This window comes from Hemitrygon akajei, chromosome 1 (genome assembly GCF_048418815.1).
Source record: "Hemitrygon akajei chromosome 1, sHemAka1.3, whole genome shotgun sequence".
NCBI lineage: Eukaryota > Metazoa > Chordata > Chondrichthyes > Myliobatiformes > Dasyatidae > Hemitrygon > Hemitrygon akajei.
The window spans coordinates 7033699-7059312 of record NC_133124.1 but is presented as its reverse complement, the minus strand read 5'-3'; the positions used below and the strand labels follow the sequence as shown (position 1 = coordinate 7059312).

Below are 25614 nucleotides of genomic sequence, written 5' to 3'. Positions count from 1 at the left end.
CATAGCCCTCTATTTTTCTAAGCTCCACGTAAAGGCTGATTTATACTTATGCGTCAAATGAACACTGTAGGTACGACGTAGCCACATAACCTACGCTGTACCCTACACCATAACCTGACACGCACCCCTCCAAAAACGTTAACTGCGCATCGCGGTGACGCAGACAGCAACAACTGTGATTGGTCCGCTCGGTAACATTGCATTTCCTCCTGTCTATAGTCATACTGTGCGTACACTGATGCGAAATAAATGGTTGGAGGCGATGAACCAAATCATCAAATCTACCTGCCACTACATCTACTGCTCTTCCTTCATCAATGTGTTTAGTCACATCCTCAAAAAATTCAATCAGGCTCGTAAGGCACGACCTGCCTTTGACAAAGCCATGCTGACTATTCCTAATCATATTATACCTCTCCAAATGTTCATAAATCCTGTCTCTCAGGATCTTCATCACCAATTTACCAACCACTGAAGTAAGACTCACTAGCCTATAATTTCCTGTACTATCTCTACTGTCTTTCTTGAATAAGGGAACAACATCTGCAACCCTCCAATCCTCCGGAACCTCTCCCATCCTCATTGATGATGCAAAAATCATTGTCAGAGGCTCAGCAATCTCCTCCCTCACTTCCCACAGTAACCTGGGGTACATCCCATCCGGTAGTGATTTATCCAACTTGATGCTTTCCAAAAGCTCCAGCACATCCTCTAACTTAATATCTACATGCTCAAGCTTTTCAGTCTGCTGCAAGTCATCCCTACAATCGCCAAGATCCTCTTCTGTAGAATACTGAAGCAAAGTATTCATTAAGTACCTCAAGATGCTTTTCCAGGGCTGAAATGGCTAGCAAGAGACAGCACAGTTTTTAAGGTGCTTGCAAGAAGATACAGGAGATGTCAGGGGTAAGTTTTTTATGCAGAGAATGGTGAGTGCGTGGAATGGGCTGCCGGCAGCGGTGGTGGAGGTGGATATGATAGGGTCTTTTAAGAGACTCCTGGACAGGTACATGGAGCTGGGAAAAATAGAGGGCTATGGGTAACCCTAGGTAATTTCTAAAGTAAGTACACGTTCGGCACAGCATTGTGGGCTGAAAGGCCTGTACTGTGCTGTAGGTTTTCTATGTTCTACCACCGCTGAAATTTAAGTACTGAAAAGTGGATATGCCTTAGATCAGGGGCTCCCAACCTTTTTTTTTTAATGTCATGGAACCCTTTGCTTCCTGTAGTTGGGCCTCATCGAGAACGATGACGAGATGGAGTATAGAGAGGAAGTGGAGCGGCTGGTGGATAGTTGTGAGAAGAACAAACTAAGGCTGAACGTGGAGAAGCAAAGGAAATCATTGTGGACTTCAGGAAGGTGCAGACAAGCCATCCCCTTCTACCTACCATCCATCAGGGACATTTATCAGGAGCACTGCAGACACAGGGCCCTTAGTATTATAAAGGACCCCACCCATCCCTATAGCATCCTCTTTGACTTTCTACCATCAGGCAGGAGACTCTGATGCATAAAAACAAGAACGGTCAGGATGAGAAACAGTTCCTTCCCCCAGACCATTAGGCTCTGATCTCCCGGCCACATTGTATTCAAAGTGTCACTGGTTAATCCGTTCCATACCTTACAATATTCAATATTAATGCACTTTGGTTTGTTATATATGTGTGATTCATCTGTAGATTTTTTCCTTACCTTTGTAAGTTATCGTGTGCGATATGTGTTAGGTGTACCACTGTGCTTTGCTCCCTGGTTCGGAGAAACGTTGTCTCGTTCCCATATGTGTTATACGGTTATATGCATATATATATTAAATGACAATAAACGACTTGACTACACGTGAAACAGGCAGGATTTCCCTCTAGTTATAAACTGCCCAACTACAGGAAGCAAAGTTCAAAGATGATTGGTAATTTGGTTTATTACTGTCACTTCCCAGTACTGAAAATCATGTTACTTATTTTGAATTTAACCATAAATCAGCCATGCTTGGCTCTCTAAATTTGTCAGACCACACCTGGAGTACTGTGAGTGGCTTTGGGCCTCTTATCTCAGAAAGATTGTGCTGATATTGTAAAGGGTCTGGTCCAGCAGAGGTTCATAAGTATCCTGGGAATGAAAGAGTTAACATGCAAGGAGCATCCTGTACTCAGTGGCATTTAAAAGAGTGAGGGAGGAGGGGGTATGGATCTCATCGAAACCTATCAAAGATTGACAAGCCTAGAAAAATTGGATATGGAGAGGATGTTTCCTATAGTGAGGGAATATTTAAAACAGAGATGAGGAGGAATTTCTTCAGCTGGAGAATGCTGAATCTGTAAAATTCATTGCCACGGACAGCTGCGAAGGTAAATCATTAAGTATATTTAAAGTGGAGGTTGATAGGTTTTTGATTAGGAAGAGCATTAAATGCTACAGGGAGAAGGCAGGAGAAGAGTGTTGAGAGGGACAATAAATCAGTCATGATGGAATGGCGGGGCAGACTCTATGGGCTGAATGGCCTAATTGTGCTCCTACGTCATTTGGTGTTGAGAGCAATAAGAAAATAATACTCAAGCTCATCAGTAGAATTTGTACGTACAATTCAAAGATGGAAATCAGAGGGAAGTACTGAACAAGCAATGTTAGCTACAGAAACAAGCTTTCTGATTGTAAAGCATGATAGAGGACTAATGTTGAACCAAGCCAGGTCAGTCAAGAGAGATAAGACATCATGAGAAATAATATTCCCTCCGCTACATGGATCAACCGTTGCTCTGAGCAGGAAATTTTCACACAGCCTGAAAGCTGCGTAGCGCTTTAAACTTTTTTTTGTAATATTTTTTGTAATAAAACACAAACCACAACTCAAAACACAAGTAAACGATGTCAAGTAGCCAAAATAACTGACAATGGCAAAAGTAAAATGTTTTGACTGGATGGCGTCAGTGTCCAGCAGGCCATCAGTTTATTAAAAATCAGATACTGACTTCCATTCTGTGTTTATTGTTACAATTTGTAACTTGAAAATGTAAATGAAGCTCTAAAATGTTTCAAAGTAAAAGTTGTGGTACAATTATTATCTAGAAATTATTTCGATTATATTCATCAATACATAATTACAGGGTTTTTTTTTGTGTGTGCCATACTCTGCCAGAGACTTGGCAAACACTTTTTTTTGAAGTGGTTGTTTTGGAGGAAAGATTCTGTGTGTGGTCCCCCACGTCCTTCTCACAGCGCTGTGATTTTTTTTTATGAGGCCGAGTTGCGAGCTCGACACTCAACACAGCACGGATGGAAAAAGCCTGTCTGGGAGGGGACAGACTGGATTCAAACTCGGGAACCTTTGCTCCCGGAGTCCAGCGCTGATGTCACTGCGCCACCAGCCAGCATACATATTAACATTATACAAAATAAAATCCCAGCTAAGCAGCAACAAAAGCTATGTGCACGGGAGCATTTCCAGTTACTGCGCGGCCGTGCATGAGAGCTGAGAGGAATTGTGATGAGAAGCGACGGTGAACAGCACTGAAATAGACCATAAATGACAGAGCAACTCATTCTTACCTGACAGAAAGTTGGAGCTGCTGCTGTCAGGATTCTGCTTGCGTAAGCAAAAAGGACTCTCATGACTGTCAGGCACCAAAGGTGGGTTTTCATTCAGCAGCTCCGCCAGCCGTCGCCTTCTGCGGAAGTTCATGCGGAACTGATACAAGAGATTACCATCCACAAAGTGATGTTTGTTGGCCACTGTGTGTGCAGAACGGGAAGAGGATCATTTGACTGGTGATAGAGTTTGAACTATTTACAGAAACTGCTTGTCAAAGCAATACAACAGAAACTGAACATTGAATGGACAGCCAATCCAGAGCAAAGGTACAGAAGCACAATCAGGAAAGACTATTCAATAGAAGTTGTTTTGGTTATTTGATTTTGACTAGATTGAACTTCATAGCTCTAGAAAATTGGTAAAATTAGACTATTCCTATAAATTGTCTACCGCCTTTCTGCTATTTATTTTCCAAAAAATGCTGCCTGACCTGCTGAGTTCCTCCAGCATTTTGTGTGTGTTGTTCTGGATTTCCTGCATCTGAAGAATCTCTCATGTTTAAAGATAAAGCGTCTTTGAATCTTTAAGATTGTTACTGGAGTTCTTAACAGGCTAGCAGCCATGCACAAGTGTGCTCTGGATTTTCTGCAGAAAGAGTAATGGGTGTCACATTTGCAAACAACCCATTTTCAATCAACCCCAAGTCATCCCATCTGGGCCATAAAGAACGTAAATTAGGGGCAGGAATCCAGAATGCAGCTCTTCTAATTGAAGTGTGCTATCTACTCCTGGCCTGATTAAACTAAAAGCTTGCTTGTTATCTCCACCTTTGAGTCCACTTACATGGAGCACTACCATAAGAAAGTAGCATCCATCATCAAGGATGTCCATCTTCCCGGCCATGCTCTCTTGTTGCTACTACCATCGAGCAAGAGGTAGATAAGTCTTGGGTCCCACACCACCAATTTCAGGAACAGTCAAGACCCTACAACCATCAGGCTCCTGAACCAACATGGATAACTTCACTCACCTCAACTATGAACTGATTCCACAACCTACAGATTCACTTTCAAAGACCCTACAACTCATGTTCTCCATATTATTTATTTAGATTTTAGTTCCATAGTTTGCCTTGTTTTGCACTTTGTTTGTCAGTCTTTGCTTTGGAATAGTTTGCTCTATATCCCTTCAGCACAGAGATGAAGAGGAATTTCTTTAGCCAGAGGGTGGTGAATCTGTGGAATTCATTGCCACAGATGGCTGAGGAGGCCAAGTCATTCACTGTATTTAAAGCGGAGGTTGATAGGCTCTTGATTCTTCAGGGTGTCATAATTTCCCTGTGCTTGTCTGCAAGAAAATGAATTTCAAGGGAGTGTGTGGTGACAGAAACGTAATGTGTTGTTAGCATTGTGAAGTCTAAGTGGAAAAACATAGGTGTGGAATTAGGCCAGTCGACCCATAGGGTCTGCCCCACCATTCCTTCATGGTTGATTCATAAAGCCCCTCAACCCCATTCTCCTGCCTTCTCCCCGTAATCTTTGTCACCTTGACTAATCAAGAACCTATCAATATCTGCTTTAAATATACCCAATGACTTGGCCTCCACAGCCGTCTGTGGCAATGAATTACGTAGGTTTACCACCCTCTGGTTGAAGAAATTCCTCCTCCTCCTCCTCACTGTTCTAAAGGGATACTTTGATAATAAATTTACTTTCACATCAATATCTAGCACAAAGAAGCTATTATAGACAAATACACAGGTAAATACACAGTAAGCCATAAGTTCAACAGCTGACCAGGGAGCAGAAAGCCAGCTAACATTTCAGTATTAAAAATCTAATTACAACTTCAGCAGATAAAACCACAGCACATAGCACTACAAAAAGTAAAAATGTAACTAAGCTCTCACCATGTTGAATGATGCCATACTCGAGCAGTCTACAGCTGAGCTGCTCCCCTTCACTCCTCATGGTAACCTCCCCTTCTTGTACCAGCCAATCAATAAATTCACGAGCTATGAATGCCCGCTGGTACTTCACCCCTTCCTCCTCCCTTGTTTGCATCAGGGAGTTTTCAGTACTCAGCAACCTATCACAATAAAGATAAAAATACAACAATCAACTTAAAACAGTTTATAAAGTTTAGTTTTATTTGGCACATGTACATCAAAGCATCATCATCAAGTACCATGTCATATGACATGAGGTGATCACGGTCTTTGACCATGATTGTCCTTGGCAAATTTTTCTGCAGAAATGGTTTGCCATTGCCTTCTGGGCAGTGTCTTTACAAGACGGGTGACCGCAGCCATTATCAATAATCTTCAGAGATTGTCTGCGTGGTGTCAGTGGTCACATAACCAGGACTTGTGATGTGCACTGGCTGCTCATGTGACCATCCAGCACCTGCCCCATGGATTCACATGACCCTGATGGGGAGGGGGTGGGGTTAAGCTGGTGCTACACCTTGTCCAAGGGTGATCTGCAGGGCAGCAGAGAGGAGGAGCACGTTACACCTCCTTTGATAGAGATGTATCTCGCCTCACTACCCGAAACATCAGTATTAGGTCACTGACATAAGTTGTGAAATTTGTTGTTTTGTAACAGTGGCATGGCAGGGAAAAAGATGTTCTTTCTAAATCATTGAGTGTGTTTAAAACATCGAACGGTCAACTGCACCGTCTGTGTTGAATGAAACCAGAGGACTGTGCTGGGAACCCTGCAAGTGTCACCACACTTCCAGCAATTTACCAACTCTAAGCTGTAACCCTTTGGAATGTGGGAGGAAACCGGAGCCCCTGGAGGAAAGCCGAACAGTTTAAACAGCAGCTGTCTTGGGAAGAAAGGGTCTTCACAAAAGAGAATGTAGCAGCAATACTCTTAAATCTAAGCCAAAATACAGGAGAGCTTTCAGGATTCCTGTACCAGTTATTCTTGAATGTAACCATACACAAGTTGGCATAGAACAGGACATTTCAACCTTTTTCATTCCACCAGCCTTTATCATTAACCATGGGCCCCAGATTGGGAAAACCTGGCATAGAAGCTTTTACAAAGGTAACCAGATTCACAGAACAGGCCCTTATGGCCCTTTGAGTCACATCACCCAGCAACCTCCTGATTTAACCCTAGCATAATCACAAGACAATTTACAATGACCAATTAACCTACCTAAGGTCGCCTTTGGACTGTGGGAGGAAACTGGAGCACCTGGAGGAAACCCACACAATCACATGGAGAACATACAAACTCTTTACGGGCAGCGGGTGGGAAATGAACTCAGGTCACTGGTACTCTAAAGTGTTGTGTTAACCACCACCTGAAAATTGGCATGCAAGTTTTACATGTAAGGAAATGAACAATAAGGTGATCACCAAATTCCAGAAAATACCCACTTAATGACTAAAATAGAAAAGCATAAAAGTTAAAGCTTCAATTTACTCACTTGTGTGCAGCCAGTGGACTTTTATACACGTACACCCAAGTAAAAAGAACACAAGCAAGTATGCCTTTGCAAAGATAGGTTAGTAAAAGCCCAAAACGTTGACTATTTATTCCCCTCCATAGATGCTGCCTGACCTGCTGAGTTCCTCCAGCATTTTGTGTGTGTTGAATACAATAGGATTTACTAAAAACTATGCATAAACAAAGACTGACAAACACCCAATGTGCAAAAGAAGACAATCTGTGCAAATAAAATACTGAGAACATGAGTTGCAAAGAGTTCTTGAAAGTGAGCCAAAAGGCCATAGAATCAGTTTAGTGTTGAGTTGAGTGAATTCCTCCACGCCCGTTCAGCAGCCTGAAGGTTGTGGAGTAACAACTGTTCCTGAACCTTGTCAATGCATTGGGAGTAGTTCAGAGATTGACCATACCGAAGTAATATCTGGAATGGGTGACTTGTCTCATGAGCAAACCAACTCTATATCTGCTGGACGGCACTTGGTGAAAACATACAAGATCTTGACTAGGTGGATATGGAGAGGATGGTTCTTCCTTCTTGTAGGAGAACCTCGAACTTCTGGTTTGCTGCTTAAAACAAAAGTCACTCATTTAAGACACTGTAATATCTTTTCTCTTAGGGTGGTGCATTTTTGAAACTCTTACACAATGGGTTCTGGAAGCAGCCTTTTGATTTTAATAGTGTGAAAATATACATGAACACATAAATGACAGACAGATTCAAGAGACTGAGTTGTCTGTTCCTGCTCCAACTTGTTCATTTCTATACCAATGTTACTTGGCTACTGGTATTATCTCCATTTCAGTGGATGTAACTAAATCATCTCTGCAATAAAAGATACAGACTGCTTGAGTACAGATTTATTTTGGCCCTGATGATGGGTGGACTGTTTATTCCTCTTTATAGATGCGGCCTGACCTGTTGGCTTCCTCCAACATATTGCGTGTGAGGTTTTTTTTTTGAAATTGGGTTTTGGAGGGAGCTATTTGTATGCTTTTTTCATAAACTCCACATTAGGAATGAACCTTCAGTTAAATTGTGTAGTCATATAGCAAGACAGAATCCAAAGATGCTCCTAATGTTGACTTGTGCCTCCTGGTAACATTCTATAGATTGGCAATAATTTGGTCAGCTGACTCAGTGCTCTATTTACTGTTCTAGACGTCACTACAAACAAAATCAATACTGTAAAATCAGTGAAAACAATATCCTCAAAAGGGGAAACTTCTTAACAGATTTTGTTTCCTGCATATACTTCATAAACTTTTATCAACTCTTAGATAGATAGATAGATAGATAGATAGATACTTTATTCATCCCCATGGGGAAATTCAACTTTTTTTCCAATGTCCCATACACTTGTTGTAGCAAAACTAATTACATACAATACTTAACTCAGTAAAAAATATGATATGCATCTAAATCACTATCTCAAAAAGCATTAATAATAGCTTTTAAAAAGTTCTTAAGTCCTGGCGGTAGAATTGTAAAGCCTAATGGCATTGGGGAGTATTGACCTCTTCATCCTGTCTGAGGAGCATTGCATCGATAGTAACCTGTCGCTGAAACTGCTTCTCTGTCTCTGGATGGTGCTATGTAGAGGATGTTCAGAGTTATCCATAATTGACCGTAGCCTACTCAGCGCCCTTCGCTCAGCTACCGATGTTAAACTCTCCAGTAGTTTGCCCACGACAGAGCCCGCCTTCCTTACCAGCTTATTAAGATGTGAGGCGTCCCTCTTCTTAATGCTTCCTCCCCAACACGCCACCACAAAGAAGAGGGCGCTCTCCACAACTGACCTATAGAACATCTTCAGCATCTCACTACAAACATTGAATGACGCCAACCTTCTTAGGAAGTACAGTCGACTCTGTGCCTTCCTGCACAAGGCATCTGTGTTGGCAGTCCAGTCTAGCTTCTCGTCTAACTGAACTCCCAGATACTTGTAGGTCTTAACCTGCTCCACACATTCTCCATTAATGATCACTGGCTCCATATGAGGCCTAGATCTCCTAAAGTCCACCACCATCTCCTTGGTCTTGGTGATATTGAGACGCAGGTAGTTTGAGTTGCACCATATCACAAAGTCCTGTATCAGTTTCCTATACTCCTCCTCCTGTCCATTCCTGACACACCCCACTATGGCCGTGTCATCAGCGAACTTCTGCACATGGCAGGACTCCGAGTTATATTGGAAGTCTGATGTGTACAGGGTGAACAGGACCGGAGAGAGTACGGTTCCCTGTGGCGCCCCTGTGCTGCTGACCACCGTGTCAGACCTACAGTCTCCCAACCGCACATACTGAGGTCTATCTGTCAAGTAGTCCACTATCCAATCCACCATGTGAGAGTCTACTCCCATCTCCGTTAGTTTGTGCCTTAAGATCTTGGGCTGGATGGTGTTAAAGGCACTAGAGAAGTCAAGGAATGTAATCCTCACAGCACAACTGACCCCCTCTAGGTGAGAGAGTGATTTGTGCAGCAAATACGTGATAGCATCCTCCACTCCCACCTTCTCCTTATACGCAAACTGAAGAGGATCCTGGGCGTGCCTGGTTTGTGGCCTCAGATTCTGTATTATCAGCCGCTCCATGGTCTTCATCACGTGCGACATCAAGGCACCAGGTCTGAAGTCATTCAACTCCTTTGGTTGTGGTTTCTTCAGTACCGGGACAATACAGGATGTTTTCCACTGTCTGGGTACTCTTCTCTGCTCCAGGCTCATGTTGAAGATGCGCTGTAGTGGTTCTCCCAGCTCAGTCGCACAGGCCCTCAGTAATCGTGGGGAAACTCCATCCGGTCCAGCCGCCTTGCTGGTACAGATCTTCCTCAGTTGACCTTCCACCTGTGCAGCCGTAATCCTGGGCGTGGGCAAGGTCTCCTGTGAGTGGCTATTTTCCTGTGAGGGAAGTAAGCCTGGTGTGGATTTCTGCGGTGAGGATGAGATTGAGCTGTCGAACCTGTTGAAGAAGTTGTTCAGCTGGTTCGCTTTCTCCACATCTCCACTTATGTTCGCCCCCCGCTTTGCACCGCATCCGGTGATGATCTTCATCCCATCCCACACCTCCTTCATGCTTTTTTTCTGCAGCTTTTGTTCTAGCTTCCTCCTATACTGCTCCTTTGCCCCCCTTATCTGTACTCTTGAGTTCCTTCTGAACTCTTTTAAACTCCAACCGATCACCATCTTTAAAGGCCCTCTTCTTCTGGTTTAGGAGGCCTTTGATGTGACTAGTGATCCAGGGCTTATTATTGGGATAGCAGCGAACAACAACAGGGACAACTGCATCCACACAAAAGTTAATATAGTCCGTTGTGCATTCAGTGACCTCCTCAATGCCCCCACCGAGCCCCCCTTGCAGTACATCCCAGTTAGTAGTACCGAAGCAGTCTCTCAGGGCCTGTTCAGCTTCAGGAGTCCACTTCCTAAAAGAGCGTGTGGTAGTGGGATGCCTCATCACAATTGATTTATATCTGGGCTGTAACAAAACCAGGTTGTGATCAGCTTTCCCCAATGAAGGCAGTGGGGATGCACTATATGCCTCCTCTACGTTTGCATACAGTAGGTCAATAGTCCTATTACCCCTGGTGTAGCAATCCACGTACTGGGAGAAAGCAGGTAGTGTAGTCATAGTGTTATGTTTAGTATTTATTTAATATTGAGATGGAGAGAAAGTTGTATTCGAGAAACCAGCTACTTGCGCTGAGAAAGGTGCAAGTCAGTATTGCGCAACAGATCCAGATCCCGAACGAAATTAAATGGAGGTTCCGCGGCTCCAGGGCTGGAAAACTGCGCAGGGATAAGTGGACGGAGATGAAGAGGCGTTATAAACCCGCTGTTCCTTCGGTCATTATGGGGAACGTGAACTCGCTGCCAAATAAATTGGATGAGCTAGCCTCATTAGTAAGGAATGTTAAAGCATACAAGGAATGCAGTTTAATGTGTTTTTCCGAAACATGGCTGACGGCTAACATCCCGGATGTAAATGTAGAATTACCTGGTTTTACTATGGTAAGATTTGACAGAGATGCCAAAAAGTGTGGGAAGAAGAAAGGAGGGGGACTCGCTGTCTACATTAACGTAAGATGGTGTAACCCCGGGCATGTGAGTACAAAGATCTCCGTTTGTGAAAGAGATATTGAGCTGATCGCCGTGAGTATGAGGCCATATTACCTGCCTCGAGAATTCGCAAGCGTCATTGTGGTGAATGTGTATGTCCCGCTGTGTGCCGATGCAACGGTAGCGTGTGACGTCATCAGCTCCGCTGTTGCTAGGCTTCAGACACAGCACCCTGAGGCACTGGTGATAATTACAGGGCAACTATGTACAAGAAATAATGCATAACTGCATCTAAGAACAAAAGCAGTCTCCTCATCTGTCACAGAAGAGCTAATGGTTTTCAAAATGCACTCAACAGTCATTTCCCCAACAGTGCAGCCCAGGATTAAGAGGAACAACAAATGGAATTCTAGGAATAAAATCTTGGGAATTCCTAGAAGTAGTAAAGTAAGATTTTTTTTCTATTTCTAGCAAGAACGTTACCGATGTGGAGACAATATCAATGAAATAATCAACACTGTTGAGGTCAGTGACTCCTCCAAACAAACTTATCAACATACAGACAAGAATCACATTATTCACAACATCAGCTTAGCAACTGACGTTAAAGGTCTAGATGGGTTAGAGTTTGTGAAATGTGTTCAGGAAAGTTTTCTAAATCAATATATAGATGTACCAACTAGGGAGGATGCAATATTAGATCTCCTATTAGGAAATGAGTTAGGGCAGGTGACGGAAGTGTGTGTAGGGGAACACTTTGGTTCCAGTGATGATAACGTCATTAGTTTCAACTTGATCATGGATAAAGATAGATCTGGTCCTTGGGTTGAAGTTCTAAACTGGAAAAAGGCCCAATTTGAAGAAATGAGAAAGGATCTAAAAAGCGTAGATTGGGACAGGTTGTTCTCTGGCAAGGAAGCAATTGGTAAGTGGGAAGCCTTCAAAGGAGAAATTTTGAGATTGCAGAGTTTGTATGTTCTTGTCAGGGTTAAAGGCAAAACGAATAAGAATAAGGAACCTTCGTTCTCAAGGGATATTGGAACTCTGATAAAGAAGAGAGAGACGTATAGCATGTATAGGCAACAGGGAGGAAATAAGATGTTTGAGGAGTATAAAAAGAGTAAGAAAATACTTAAGAAAGAAATCAGGAGGGCTAAAAGAAGACATGAGGTTGCTTTGGCAGTCAGGGTGAAGGATAATCCTAAGAGCCTCTACAAGTATGTTAAGAGCAAAAGGATAGTAAGGGATAAAATTGGTCCTCTTGAAGATCACAGTGGTCGGCTATGTATGGAACCATAAGAAATGGGAGAGATATTAAATGGGTTTTTTGCATCTGTATTTACTAAGGAAACTGGAATGGGGTCTATGGAAACAAGGTAAACAACTAGGGAGGTCATGGAACTTATACAGATTAAAGAGGAGGTGGTGCTTGATGTCTTGAGGCAAATCAGAGTAGATAAATCCCCAGGACCTGACGGTATTCCCTCGGACCTTGAAGGAGACTAGTGTCGAAATTGCAGGGGCCCTGGCAGAAATATTTAAAATGTCGATATCCACGGGTTAGGTGCCGGAGGATTGGAGGATAGCTCATGCAGTTCCGTTGTTTAAAAAAGACTCAAAAAGTAAGCCGGCAAATTACAGGCCGGTAAGTTTGACATCGGTAGTAGGTAAACTATTGGAAGGAATACTAAGAGATAGGATCTACAAGTATTTGGATAGACAGGGACTTATTAGAAAAAGTCAGCATGGCTTTGTGCGTGGTAGGTCATGATTAATCAATCTATTAGAGTTTTTTGATGAAGTTACCAGGAAAGTGGATGAAGGGAAGGCAGTGGATGTTGTATACATGGACTTCAGTAAGGCCTTTGACAAGGTCCCACATGGGAGGTTAGTTAGGAAGATTCAATTGCTAGGTATACATGGAGAGGTAGTAAATTGGATTAGACATTGGCTCAATGGAAGAAGCCAGAGAGTGGTAGTGGAGGATTGCTACTCTGAGGCCTGTGACTAGTGGTGTGCCACAGGGATCAGTGCTGGGTCCATTATTATTTGTCATCTATATCAATGATCTGGATGATAATGTGGCGTGGCAAATTGGATCGGCAAATTTGCTGATGATACAAAGATTGGAGGTGTAGTGGACAGTGAGGAAGGTTTTCAAAGCTTGCAGAGGGATCTGGACCAGTTGGAGGAATGGGCTGAAAAATGGCAGATGGAGTTTAATGTGGACAAGTGTGAGGTATTGCACTTCGGAAGGTCAAACCAAGGTAGAACATACAAGATAAATGGTAGGACACTGAGGAGTGCAGTAGAACAGCGGGATCGGGAGTACAGATACATAATTCCCTAAAAGTGGCTTCACAAGTAGATAAGGTTGTAAAGAGAGCTTTTGGTACATTGGCCTTTATAAATCAAAGTATTGAGTATAAGAGTTGGAATTTAATGGTGAGGTTGTATAAGACATTGGTGAGACCGAATTTGGAGTACTGTGTGCAGCTTTGGTCACCTAATTACAGGAAGGATATTAATAAGGTTGAAAGAGTGCAGAGAAGGTTTACAAGGATGTTGCCGGGACTTGAGAAACTGAGTTACAGAGAAAGGTTGAATAGGTTAGGACTTTATTCCCTGGAGCATAGGAGAATGAGGGGTGATTTGATAGAGATGTATAAAATTATGATGGACATTGATAGAGTGAATGCAAGCAGGCTTTTTCCACTGAGGCCAGGGGAGAAAAAAACCAGAGGTCATGGGTTAAGGGTGAAGGGGGAGAAGTTTAAAGGGAACATTGGGGGGGTGCTTCTTCATGCAGAGAGTGGTGGGAATGTGGAATGAGCTGCCAGATGAAGTGGTGAATGCGGGCTCACTTTTGACATTTAAGAAAAACTTGGACAGGTATATGGATGAGAGGGGTTTGGAGGGATATGGCCCAGGTGCAGGTCAGTGGGACTCGGCAGAAAAATGGTTCGGCACAGCCAAGAAGGGCCAAAAGGCCTGTTTCTGTGCTGTAATGTTCTATGGTTCTAACCAAGATCAAGGGAAGGGGAATGGAGAAAAAGAAAATGATTTTAAAGATTAAAGATCAGATTTATTTGTCACAAAAGACTATAAGACCATAAGATATAGGAATAGAATTAGGCCATTTGAGTCTGCTCCGCCATTTCATCACAGCTGACCCAATTTCCCGTGTTCTCAAGAATCTATCAACCTCTGCCTTAAATATACATAAAGACTTGGCCTCCACAGCTACCTGTGGCAAAGAATTCCACACTCACCACTCTCTGACTAAATAAATTCTTCCTCAACTCTGTTCTAAAAGGACATCCCTATTTTGAGGTTGTGTCTTCTGATCATTAACTCTACATCTACTGATTCTTGAAAGATCATTACTAATGTATTCAGAACCCTGGCCATACACCATTTGATCCAGGTGACTTATCTACCTTCAGACATTTCAGTTTCCCAAGAACCTTCTCTTAGTAATGGTATCTTCACACATTCCCATGCCCCGACACCTGGAATTTCCACCATACTGTTAGTATCTTCCACATTGAAGACTGATGCAAAATACTTATTCAGTCCATCCATATTTCCCCCCATTAGTGGATAGCAGTCTGATATCCACTCTCACTCTTTTACACTTCATTTATCTGAAGAAACTTTTGGTATCCTCTTTAATATTATTGGCTAGCTTACTTTTGTATTTCATCTTTACCCTTATAATGATTTTTTAAATTGCCTTCTGGTAGTTTTTAAAAAGCTTCCCAATCCTTTAACTTCCCACAAAGTTTTGGTCTATTATATGCCCTCTCATTGACTTTTACATTGGCTTTGACTTTTCTTGTTAACCACAGTTGTGTCATCTTACCTTTAGAATACTTAGTCCTCTTTGGGATGTATATATCCTGCACCTTCCGAATTGCTTCCAGAAATTCCAGCCATTGCTGCTCTGCCATCATCCCTGCCAGTGTTCTTTTTCAATCAATTCTGGCCAACTCCTCTCTCATATCTCTGTAATTCCCTTTACTCCACTGTAATACTGGTACATGAAAATACTGCAACATACAGTATTTTTTACATTAACAACCAACACAGTCTGAAGATTGTGCTGGGGATAGCCTACAAATGTCACCATGCCTCCAGTGCCAACATTATCGATCATATTCACCTCCCTGCCAATAATCCTCTTGATTTCTGTGCAAAGACTTGGCCAAAGAACTGATCAAAGTAACTTAATTCCCAGTTAATGCTCTGCATAAATCTATTGTCACTGAATTTAAAAGTTAGCCAACTGTAACATTTAAATTAATAAGGTACTTGACCCAAAGTGAAGATAGTTTTCAAATACGTTTCAGACGATATTTCCTTCAACGAATGAAACCCAAATAAAGGCACTTCTGCAAGAGATGAGGCCACAGTAAATGGGATGAATCTAACTTGTCACCCTGTGTGATTGAGAACAAGTGGGACAGGAGGAGGGGCGGTTCCCTATCCCTAAACCCTAAGCTGACCTCTAGATCCCACAGTCCTGTCCCTAAACCTTAACTTGACCACCAATTCCCCTCCCTGACCCAAAAACCAAGCTTAAAAACTTTACAAACAAGTACATCTGAGTAATCTTAACTGTGAGAATACTGATTGGAGACTGAATGCCCGGAGGCTTGTTGGGGGCCTGTCTGTGGCAATGAATTCCACAGATTCACTAAATTTCAAAGTTCAAAGTTAATCTTATTATCAAAATACTTACGTATTCAGTTGCAAGAAAAAGTTTGTGAACCTTTTGCAATTACCTGGTTTTCTGCATTAATCATAAAATATGGTCTGATCTTCAACTAAGTCACCAGAATAGATAAAGAAAATCTGCCTAAACTAATAACACACAAACAATTGTACTTCTTCTCATCATCAATACTGAGTACATCATTTAACAATCACAGTCTAGGTTCAAAAAAAGTATGTGAACCTCTGGGGTAATGCCTTCCACAAAAGCTGTTTGGAGCCAGGTGTCCCAATCAGTAAGATGAGATTGGAGGTGTGGGTTGTAGAGGTGCCCTGCCCTATGAAAAAGACAAACAAGGTCAGGTTACTGACAGAGCCTGCTCTTCTCAAGAAAGATCTGTTTTTATGTGCACCATGCCTCGATCAAGACAACTTTCAGAGGACCTTAGTAGAATTGTAGGGATGCATGAAGCTGGAAAAGGCTATAAAAGCATTTCTAAAGACCTGCATGCTCATCAGTCCACAGTAAGAGGAAATGTCAGCAAATGGAGGAAATTCAGTACTGTTGCTACTCTTCCTCGGGAGTGGGCATCCTGCAAAGATCACAACGTACAATACCAAAGGAGGTGAAAAGGAACCCAAGGGTAACAGCAAAAGACCTGCAGAAATCTCCAGAACTTGCTGAAGTCTCTGTTCATGAGTCCACTATAAAGAAAAACACTGCATAAGAATGGTGTTCATGGACGAAAATCACGGAGAAAACCACTGCTCTCCAAAAAAATATTGTTGCACATCCCGAGTTTGCAAAAGACCACCTGGATGTTCCACAATGCTCCTGGGGGACAATGTTCTGTGGACAGGTGAGACAAAAGTTGAACTTTTTGGCGGAAATGCACAGTGCTACGTTTGGAGGAAAAAAGGGCACTGCACACCAACACCAAAACCTTAATCCCAACTGCGAAGCGTGGTGGAAGAAGCATCATGATTTGGAGGTACATGCTGCCTCAAGGCCTGGACAGCTTGAGGGAACCACGGATTCAAAATTGAATCAAGACATTTTACAGGAGGACGTCAGAGTAGCGGTTCGTCACCTGAAGTTCAATAGAAGTTGGATGATGCAACAAGACGATGATCCAAAACACAAGAGAAAATCAACAACAGAATGGTTTAAAAAGAAAAAACAAATGTGCTTTGGAATGGCCAAGTCAGAGTCCAGACCTTAACCCTATTGAAATGTTGTGGCATGACCTGAAGAGGGCTGTTCATGCAAGGTATCCCGGAAATATTGATGAACTGGAAGAGTTTTGTATGGAGGAATGGTGCTGTGCAAGTCTGATCAACAACCACAGGAAACACTTGGCAGAGGTTATTTCTGCTGAAGAAGTTTCTATCAGTTATTAAATGCAAGGGCTCACATACTTTTTCCAGCCTGGACTGTGAATAATGAAACAATGTGTTCAATAAAGACATGAAAAGTACATTTGTTTGTGTGTGTTTTTTTAGGCCTATTATTGTGACTTAGATGAAGATCAGACCTGATTTTCTGAGTAATTAATGCAGAAAAATGGGTAATTGCAAAGGGTTCATAAACAACTTCTTGCAACTGTATGCCACTATATACAACCCAGAGATTCACTGTCACTACCCTCTGGCTAAAGAAACTCCCCCTCATCCCTGTTCCCAATGGACATCCCTCTATTCTGACACAGTTGCCCTCGGCTCCAAGACTCCCCCACTACAAAAAAACATCACAGAGCCATTAAATGCTCTTCATAAGTAAACCCTTTCATTCAAGAGTCTCCATTGCCCAAGTAAATCAATGAACACCTACTGGTTGAATACCGTGCGTATGGAGAAAAGCATTTAGTTTTCAGTTGTTTTGTTACTTGTGTTCTGTGTTGTTCTGATGAACATTGTGGACATGCTATGTTGACGCTGGAATATGCGGCCACTCTTGCAGCTGCCCCCAGTGCATCTTTGGTTGTATTGTTAACTCAAAAGATGAATTTCACACATGATGAATAAATGTTTGTGTGACATGCACAGTTCATGGAATCAAAATCCAGTTTAATATCACCAGCGACTGTCGTGAAATTCATTAACTTTGTGCCAGCAGTACAATGCCACTCATGATAAATATAGGGAAAAACTGAATTATAATGAGGGCCTCCAACGGTCAGAGTTGACCATAGATATGGTGTCCTAGCTATCTAGATAAACAACCCTGGGCAGTACGATATGAAGAGCAAGCTGTTGCTCTTACAGCAGGTTCCCCCTCTCCATGCATCTGATGAACCCAAAGGAACGGCAGAGACCAATACAGTTTGGTACCAGCAGCATCACAGGAGTTGCCAGTCAGCGTTGAACTCAATGCAGAATGGCCTTAGGGACTGTAATTCTGGATTTTTCCCCTTGAGGTTTACTCCTGAAGCCTTCCCCATGAGTGGGTGTAACCACAAGGCAGCGGAGGTTTGAGATCAGAGCTTTCCTTCTCCTAGATGAGCAGTAAGTACGTGTATATTAAATAGTTAAACTGAAATTAAGTAGAGCAAAAACAAAAATAAATTTTAAAAACTAATGAGATAGTGCTCATGAGTTCAATATCCATTTAGGAATCGGATGTTAGAGGGGAAGAAGCTGTTCCTGAATCGCTGAGTGTGTGCCTTCAGGCTTCTGAACCTCCTTCCTGATGGTAACAGTGAGAAGAGGGCACGTCCTGGATGATGGGGGTCTTTAAGGATGGAGTTCCACTACTTGAAGACGTCTTGGATACTATGAAGTCCAGTACCCATGATCAAGCTAACAAATTGTACAAATTTCTGCAACTTACTTTGATCCCGTGCAGTAGCCCTGTCATAATCAGAACTCATTACATAATTAGGAAGCCAGTGGATCTATTGTGTTTCTACATTGAAGAAAAACTTTCCACTTCTTTTCGAACACATCCAAAAACTTGAATATAGATATAAGAGACCGCCACTGCGGATGCTGGAAAACTGCAACCAGACACACACAACTCCAAAGGAACTCAGGCAGCATCTATGGAGGGAAATGAGCAGCAGATGTTTGAGGCCGAGACCCTTCATCATGACTGGAATTTAAATGTGTCTTTTTCATTTCACCATTTCAGAAAGATTACACCGGTTAGCATTTTTTTCTCCAAAAGTGTTGCTTCCTCAACTTCTTTTGGCTATGATAGACCACTTGAAGCTAAACACAAATATAATTTCAGAATTCTTGTAGCACGTAGGAATTTGGAGAAACAATAACATATATTTTGTTTAATATAATGTTTAATTGCATAATAGCGGTGATGCATTGCATTCGTTTTACCAAGCTAAAAGTGTTTTGTTAACTCTTTTCATTTGTAACTGTGTCTGAGGCTTCTTGCCAGCATTGGTGGATTCCAGTTGCCCTGATACCATTTCTCCATTACTGCAATATTTTGGTGAAATCTTTCACCGTGCTCGTCACTGACAGCAACAAGATTTGCAGCGAAGAAGTCTAAATGGGAATGCAGAAAATGAATCTTTAGTGACATTTTGCACTTCATGGTTTTGTGTGCCTGAAGCATGTTGTCAACCAGCTGCACATAGTTTGGTGCTCTGTAGTTGCCAAGAAAATTTTCAACAACATGCTTGATGCAAGATGGCAGGGCGATGCAGTCCGCAGTGGCCACTTTGGAATGAATATCTGTAATCTGTCAAGTAGGATGCCGTGTACAATCCTGATTTGATGGAGACGGATGTGAGAAGCACGGAGGAACATCTGGTGGAACTTTTGAAATGCTTGTTTCGCTGCCACTGCTACTGTGCAATCGGAAAAATCTCCGGGAGGAAGGCCCCGAATCCTCGGCTTTGCCTGTTGCTTGGCGGCCGGGGCCGAGGTCAAAGCACTCGGCAGAGATGGTGCTCAGTGTTGGAGGGCTGGTCAGAGGCTCAAATTTTTCGGTCGGACTCGGAGTTGGCTGTATCGGCAAGCTGTAGCGCTGGAGGTTCATGGCAGGAAGAGTTTTTCTTCCTTCTTCCGTCTGCGCGAGATGATGGGCTGTCGGGACTTTGAGACTTTCTTTTAAACTGTGCCATGGACTGCTCTTTATCAGATTACGGTATTGCTTTGCACTGTTGAAACTATGTGTTATCATTATGTGGTCTTTTCCAGTCTTTTATCAATCATGGTATTGTCTGCACTGTTGAAACTCTATGTTAACTATAACTATATGTAACTATGTGGTTTTGTGTAGGTCTTAGATAGATAGATAGATAGATAGATACTTTATTCATCCCCATGGGGAAATTCAACATTTTTTCCAATGTCCCATACACTTGTTGTACATACAATACTTAACTCAGTAATAATATGATATGCATCTAAATCACTAACTCAAAAAGCATTAATAATAGCTTTAAAAAAAAAAAAAAAAAAAGTTCTTAAGTCCTGGCAGTTGAATTGTAAAGCCTAATGGCATTGGGGAGTATTGACCTCTTCATCCTGTCTGAGGAGCATTGCATCGACAGTAACCTGTCGCTGAAACTGCTTCTCTGTCTCTGGATGGTGCTATGTAGAGGATGTTCAGGGTTTTCCATAATTGACCGTAGCCTACTCAGCGCCCTTCGCTCAGCTACCGATGTTAAACTCTCCAGTACTTTGCCCACGACAGAGCCCGCCTTCCTTATCAGCTTATTAAGACGTGAGGCGTCCTTCTTCTTAATGCTTCCTCCCCAACACGCCACCACAAAGAAGAGGGCGCTCTCAACAACTGACCTATAGAACATCATCAGCATCTCACTGCAGACATTGAATGACGCCAACCTTCTAAGGAAGTACAGTCGACTCTGTGCCTTCCTGCACAAGGCATCTGTGTTGGCAGTCCAGTCTAGCTTCTCGTCTAACTGTACTCCCAGATACTTGTAGGTCTTAACCTGCTCCACACATTCTCCATTAATGATCACTGGCTCCATATGAGGCCTAGATCTCCTAAAGTCCACCACCATCTCCTTGGTCTTGGTGACATTGAGACGCAGGTAGTTTGAGTTGCACCATATCACAAAGTCCTGTATCAGTTTCCTATACTCCTCCTCCTGTCCATTCCTGACACACCCCACTATGGCCGTGTCATCAGCGAACTTCTGCACATGGCAGGACTCCGAGTTATATTGGAGCTTGTAGCTTTAGTTTTGTCTGATGGGATTGTAGTTCCTTTCCGGGGAATGCGCTAAGACGGTAGCGCGATATCGATACGCTGCAGCCTCTCCGGACTCTGGACTGGGGATTACCAAACGTTATGTGGTTTTTCTTGTGTGGTCTGTTTTGTGCTTTTTCGTGATATCATTCCAGAGAACGTTGTCTCATTTTTTTAACTGCATTGTACTTGTGGTTTATAAATGACAATAAACTGAATCTGAATGCCTTCCATGTGATTTTCTCCGGTCCCACTAGAAGTTCTTCAAATTGCCTGATTTTTGGACCAACAAAAATGTCTTCCTTAATTAGTGATTCTGGAAAACATCTGTCTTCAATATCGAAACCTTTCATTGAAATTTTTGTGCCTGGTGACAGCAAATACCCTCTTTGCGGTCTTGAACCCAGTGATTCTGCTTTTGCCTTTGGCAAACCCAAGTCTCTGACCACGTTACTTAACTCAGATTGAGTTATCAGATGAGATTCACTCAGCATAACGGGTTCAAAATCTGTGTCGGTATCAGTGCTCTTTTCCATTCCTGGCTCGTACTTCATGGCATCTTCGTCTGCCTCCTCTAGACTCCATGTCTCTGCTGGCTTTAGTACTGGAACACTATCATCATGCGCCACAGGTCTCATGGCTAAAGGGAGATTGGGGTATTGAATGGATTTGTTTCTCACAGAGAAACCAGACGTACTGGTCAGACCGAAGTAGCAGTCCATCACATGATCATTCTGCTCTTTCCATATCATCGGGACAGCGAATGGCATTGACTTCCCAGTACCTCTGAGACAAGCTCTGAGATCGGCAGCGCACGTTGTGCAACAAATGTAAGACAGGCTCTGTCTAGGTCACCAAAGTTGAGCTCATAGGCTTTCTTAATAAGGAATCATGCTCCACCTTTGAGATTTAAGCGTCTACTCGCCCCAAATATAAAAGAGGTATTGCTGCTATTGCAATATTGGTGAAACATTTTGCTATCACAAATACTGCTGAAAATACAATTACTTTATTATAATAAGTACATGCACATCAACGTGATCGCAAACTGAGAAACATGTAAACGCATTGCAGAGAACGGTGTGTGCATGATGCTTTTATAGCCTTTCTAAAACCTGTCCTGTCATGCAGCATCCGCCCGGTCTAAGCACACCCAGGCATGCCTGGACAAGATAGAAAACTTTTCAGCTTACATTGTGGGCAATATTTTAATAGACTTGCATTATGAATTGAAACAACAAATCTAGTCAATTTAAAAAAAGGGTATGTGATACGTAAATTTCATGGTGATTTTCATGATCAGCAGCCCAAAATTCATGAGATACACCCAAGTTATTCAGGAAGCAAAATATTTGTTGTCCAGTGTTGTTTAAATTACTTTCAACCAACTGTCTGTTAAGGGCATCTCATTGAAACCTATCAGGTATTAGGGAGAGTGGATGCGGAGAGGATGTTTCCAGTAGTGGGGGAAGCCAAGGACCTTTAGAACGGAGATGAGGCATTTCTTTAGCCAGAGGGTGGCAAATCTGTGGAATTTATTGCACAGACAGCTGTGGTCATTGCGTACATTTAAAGAGAATGATAGGTTCTTGAAAGGTTACAGGTAGAAGAAATGGGATTCAGAGGGATATGGAAACGCCAATGCCCTTGAATGGAAAATCCTACTAAAAGTAGTTGCTATGGCTCTGTCCCTAACAGGCAAAACCCTCCCCATGACTGAGCACATCTACACAGAGCATTGTCACAGGAAAGCAGTATCCATTATCAGAGATCCCCACCACCCAGGCCATGCTCTCTTCTCGCTGCTGCCATCAGGAAAGAGGTACAGGAGCCTCAGAACCCACACCACCAAGTTCAGGAACTGTTATTAACCCTCAACCATCAGGCTCCTGAACCAGATGGAAAATCTTCACTCTGCCCAATACTGAACTGTTCCCACAGCCTTTGGACTTACTTTCAAGGATTCTTCAACTCATGTTATTGATATTTATTGCTTATTTATTTATTATTATTTTGTTTGATTATTTTTCCTTTGAATTTCCACAATTTGTCTTTTGCACATTGGTTGTCTGTCAGTCTTGTGTGTGGGTTCTCATTGATTCTATTGTGTTTCTTTGAACACCTTCAAGAAAATGAATCTCAGGATTATATATAGTGACATATACATACTTTGATAATAAATTTATTTTGAACTCACTCTCATTTTTGTGATCCATTTTAACTAAATCCCATCTGTTCCAAAGTAATAAATTCTGGCCTACCCAATCATCAGAGCCAAAACCTCTCAAATTGGCAACATCTTTACAATTCCATTTTTTATATGGACTCTCATCCAATCACAAACTTCCTTTGACAGTGACTCAATGAGCATCCTTCAGTATTCTACCTGCGGCCTAACTGTATAAAAACCCAGATGTTCTTGTACTTCCAATTCAGCCCGGTGCTCAAATCTCAGCTCTTTCCTCACTCAAGGACAGGCCCATATCAAAGCGGCAGGGCCTGGGTCCAACAGCGAGGAACAACCCAATGTTTGGATGATTTAAGTGGCAGGCTAGATTGAAAAGGTCACAGTGTTGGGGCCAGGAGTAAGGGATAGACTAGTTTAGCTTGCTGCTCTGTGACATTTACTCAGCTCTGCACTAAACTGAGGGTCTATGGACAGTCCCACTTTCGTCAACTCCACCTCTAAATGCCAATTGCTTACTTTTATTGTTTGCACAATTTCCCTTTTTTTTCTCCCTACACATTGGGTGCTTGACATTTTCCTTCATGGGTTCTTTTGTGGCCGCCTGAAAGGAGACAATTCTCAAGGGTGTATATAGTGTACATACTTTTTTATTTATTAAATTTTTAGAAAATTACAAAGAATAAATGTAATGATAAAATAGTGAAGAGAGAAAAAAAATATTAACCCTCCCTCCTCCCCCCCTTAACCCTTGTCTAAAGAAAGAAAAAAAAAGAAAGAAAAAAGAGAAAAATTGCCTGGATATCGAAGGATCCCCACATGCTCCATGGAGTTCAAACTAATTTTAATTTTAATTTTTACTTTCCCCAATTACTTTATAATTTTATCTTCAAAGGACCTATGTATTTAATCCTATCTTTTGTAGGTATGGGAGCCAAATTTTCAAAAATATATCATATTCATTTCTTAGATTATATGTAATTTTTTCAAGTGGAATATAACTATATATTTCATTATTCCAACGATCCATAGTTAAATATAAGTCAGATTTCCAAGTAACTGCGTTAACTTTTTTGGCTACTGCCAATGCAATTTTTATAAATTTTTTCTGATACTTATTCAATTTAAGTTCCGGTATTGTCCCTTCAATGTCTCTTAATAAAAATAATATTGGACTATGTGGGAGTTGTACTCCAGTAATTTGTTCCAATAAAAGTCTTAGATTTATCCAAAATGATTGAATTTTAAAACAAGACCAAGTAGAATGTAAAAAAGTACCAATTTCTTGATTACATCGAAAACATTGGTCAGACATATTTGAATTTAATCTATTTATTTTCTGTGGTGTTATATATAATTGATGTAAAAAATTATACTGTACTAATCTAAGTCGAACATTTATTGTATTTATCATACTATCAGAACATAATCTTGACCAGCTTTTTCCATCAATTTTAATATTCAAATCAGATTCCCATTTTTTTCTTGATTTATGAATTCCTGATTTAATTGTCTGTTTTTGAATCAAATTGTACATACAGGATGTAAATTTTTAAATTTTTCCTTTTTGAATTAATATTTCTATTTCACTAGGTTTTGGCATCAACATTGTTTGACCCAGCTTTTCTCGTAAATAAGCCTTTAATTGAAAATAACAGAAAAGAGTGTTGTTTGATATTTTATATTTATTTTTTAATTGATCAAACGACATCAATATACCTCCTTCAAAACAATCACCTATATATTTAATCCCCTTTTGGAACCAATTATGTAAAAGTTTATTATCCATCGTAAAAGGAATAAGCCTATTTTGAATTAAAGTTCTTTTTGCTAATAAAGATTTCTTTATCTCATCGTCCATATTTACCTTATTCCATAAATCAATCAAGTGTCTTAATATAGGAGATTCTTTTTTTTCCCGTATCCATTTGGATTCCCATTTATATATAAAATCTTCTGGTATGTTTTCTCCTATCTTATCTAATTCTGTTCTAATCCATGCCGGTTTTTCTTCATCAAAAAAAGATGCAATAAATCTAAGTTGATTTGCTTTATAATAATTCTTAAAACTTGGAAGTTGTAACCCTCCTAAATCAAATTTACATGTCAATTTTTCCAATGATATTCTTGACATAGTGTACATACTTTGATGATAAATGTACTTTGAACTTTATTCCGCACTCAGGGAATTCTTCTCAGCTGTTTTACCTTCCATCTTTTGCCTTCACCTACTTGCCAAACGTTCCTCTACATCTGCCTTGCTTCATGCAGCGTAACAGCACTGGAGATCGGGTTTGTTCCTCTCGCTGTCTTGTATGTTCTACCCACGGGATTCCTCCCGGTGTTCCAGGTTCCTCACACATTCCAGAGATGTACACGTTGGGGTTAGTAAGTTATAGGCACGCTATGCTGGCACCAGAAGCGTGGCAATACTTGCGGGCTGCCCCCGGCACAATCCTCAGACTGTGTTAGCTATTCATACAAC

General features: G+C 41.6%; 1 protein-coding gene across 1 annotated transcript in view; it reads right to left on the bottom strand.

The window, feature by feature from the left end:
* Positions 1–25614, bottom strand: part of deptor (DEP domain containing MTOR-interacting protein) — a 119498-nt gene that overhangs the window by 37682 nt on the left and 56202 nt on the right. The window contains exons 5-6 of the mRNA XM_073028969.1: positions 5437–5615; positions 3545–3727 (exon numbers count right to left, since the gene is read on the bottom strand). Of these exons, the coding sequence (XP_072885070.1) occupies positions 3545–3727; positions 5437–5615 (362 nt within the window). The remainder of the gene's footprint in view (positions 1–3544; positions 3728–5436; positions 5616–25614) is intronic.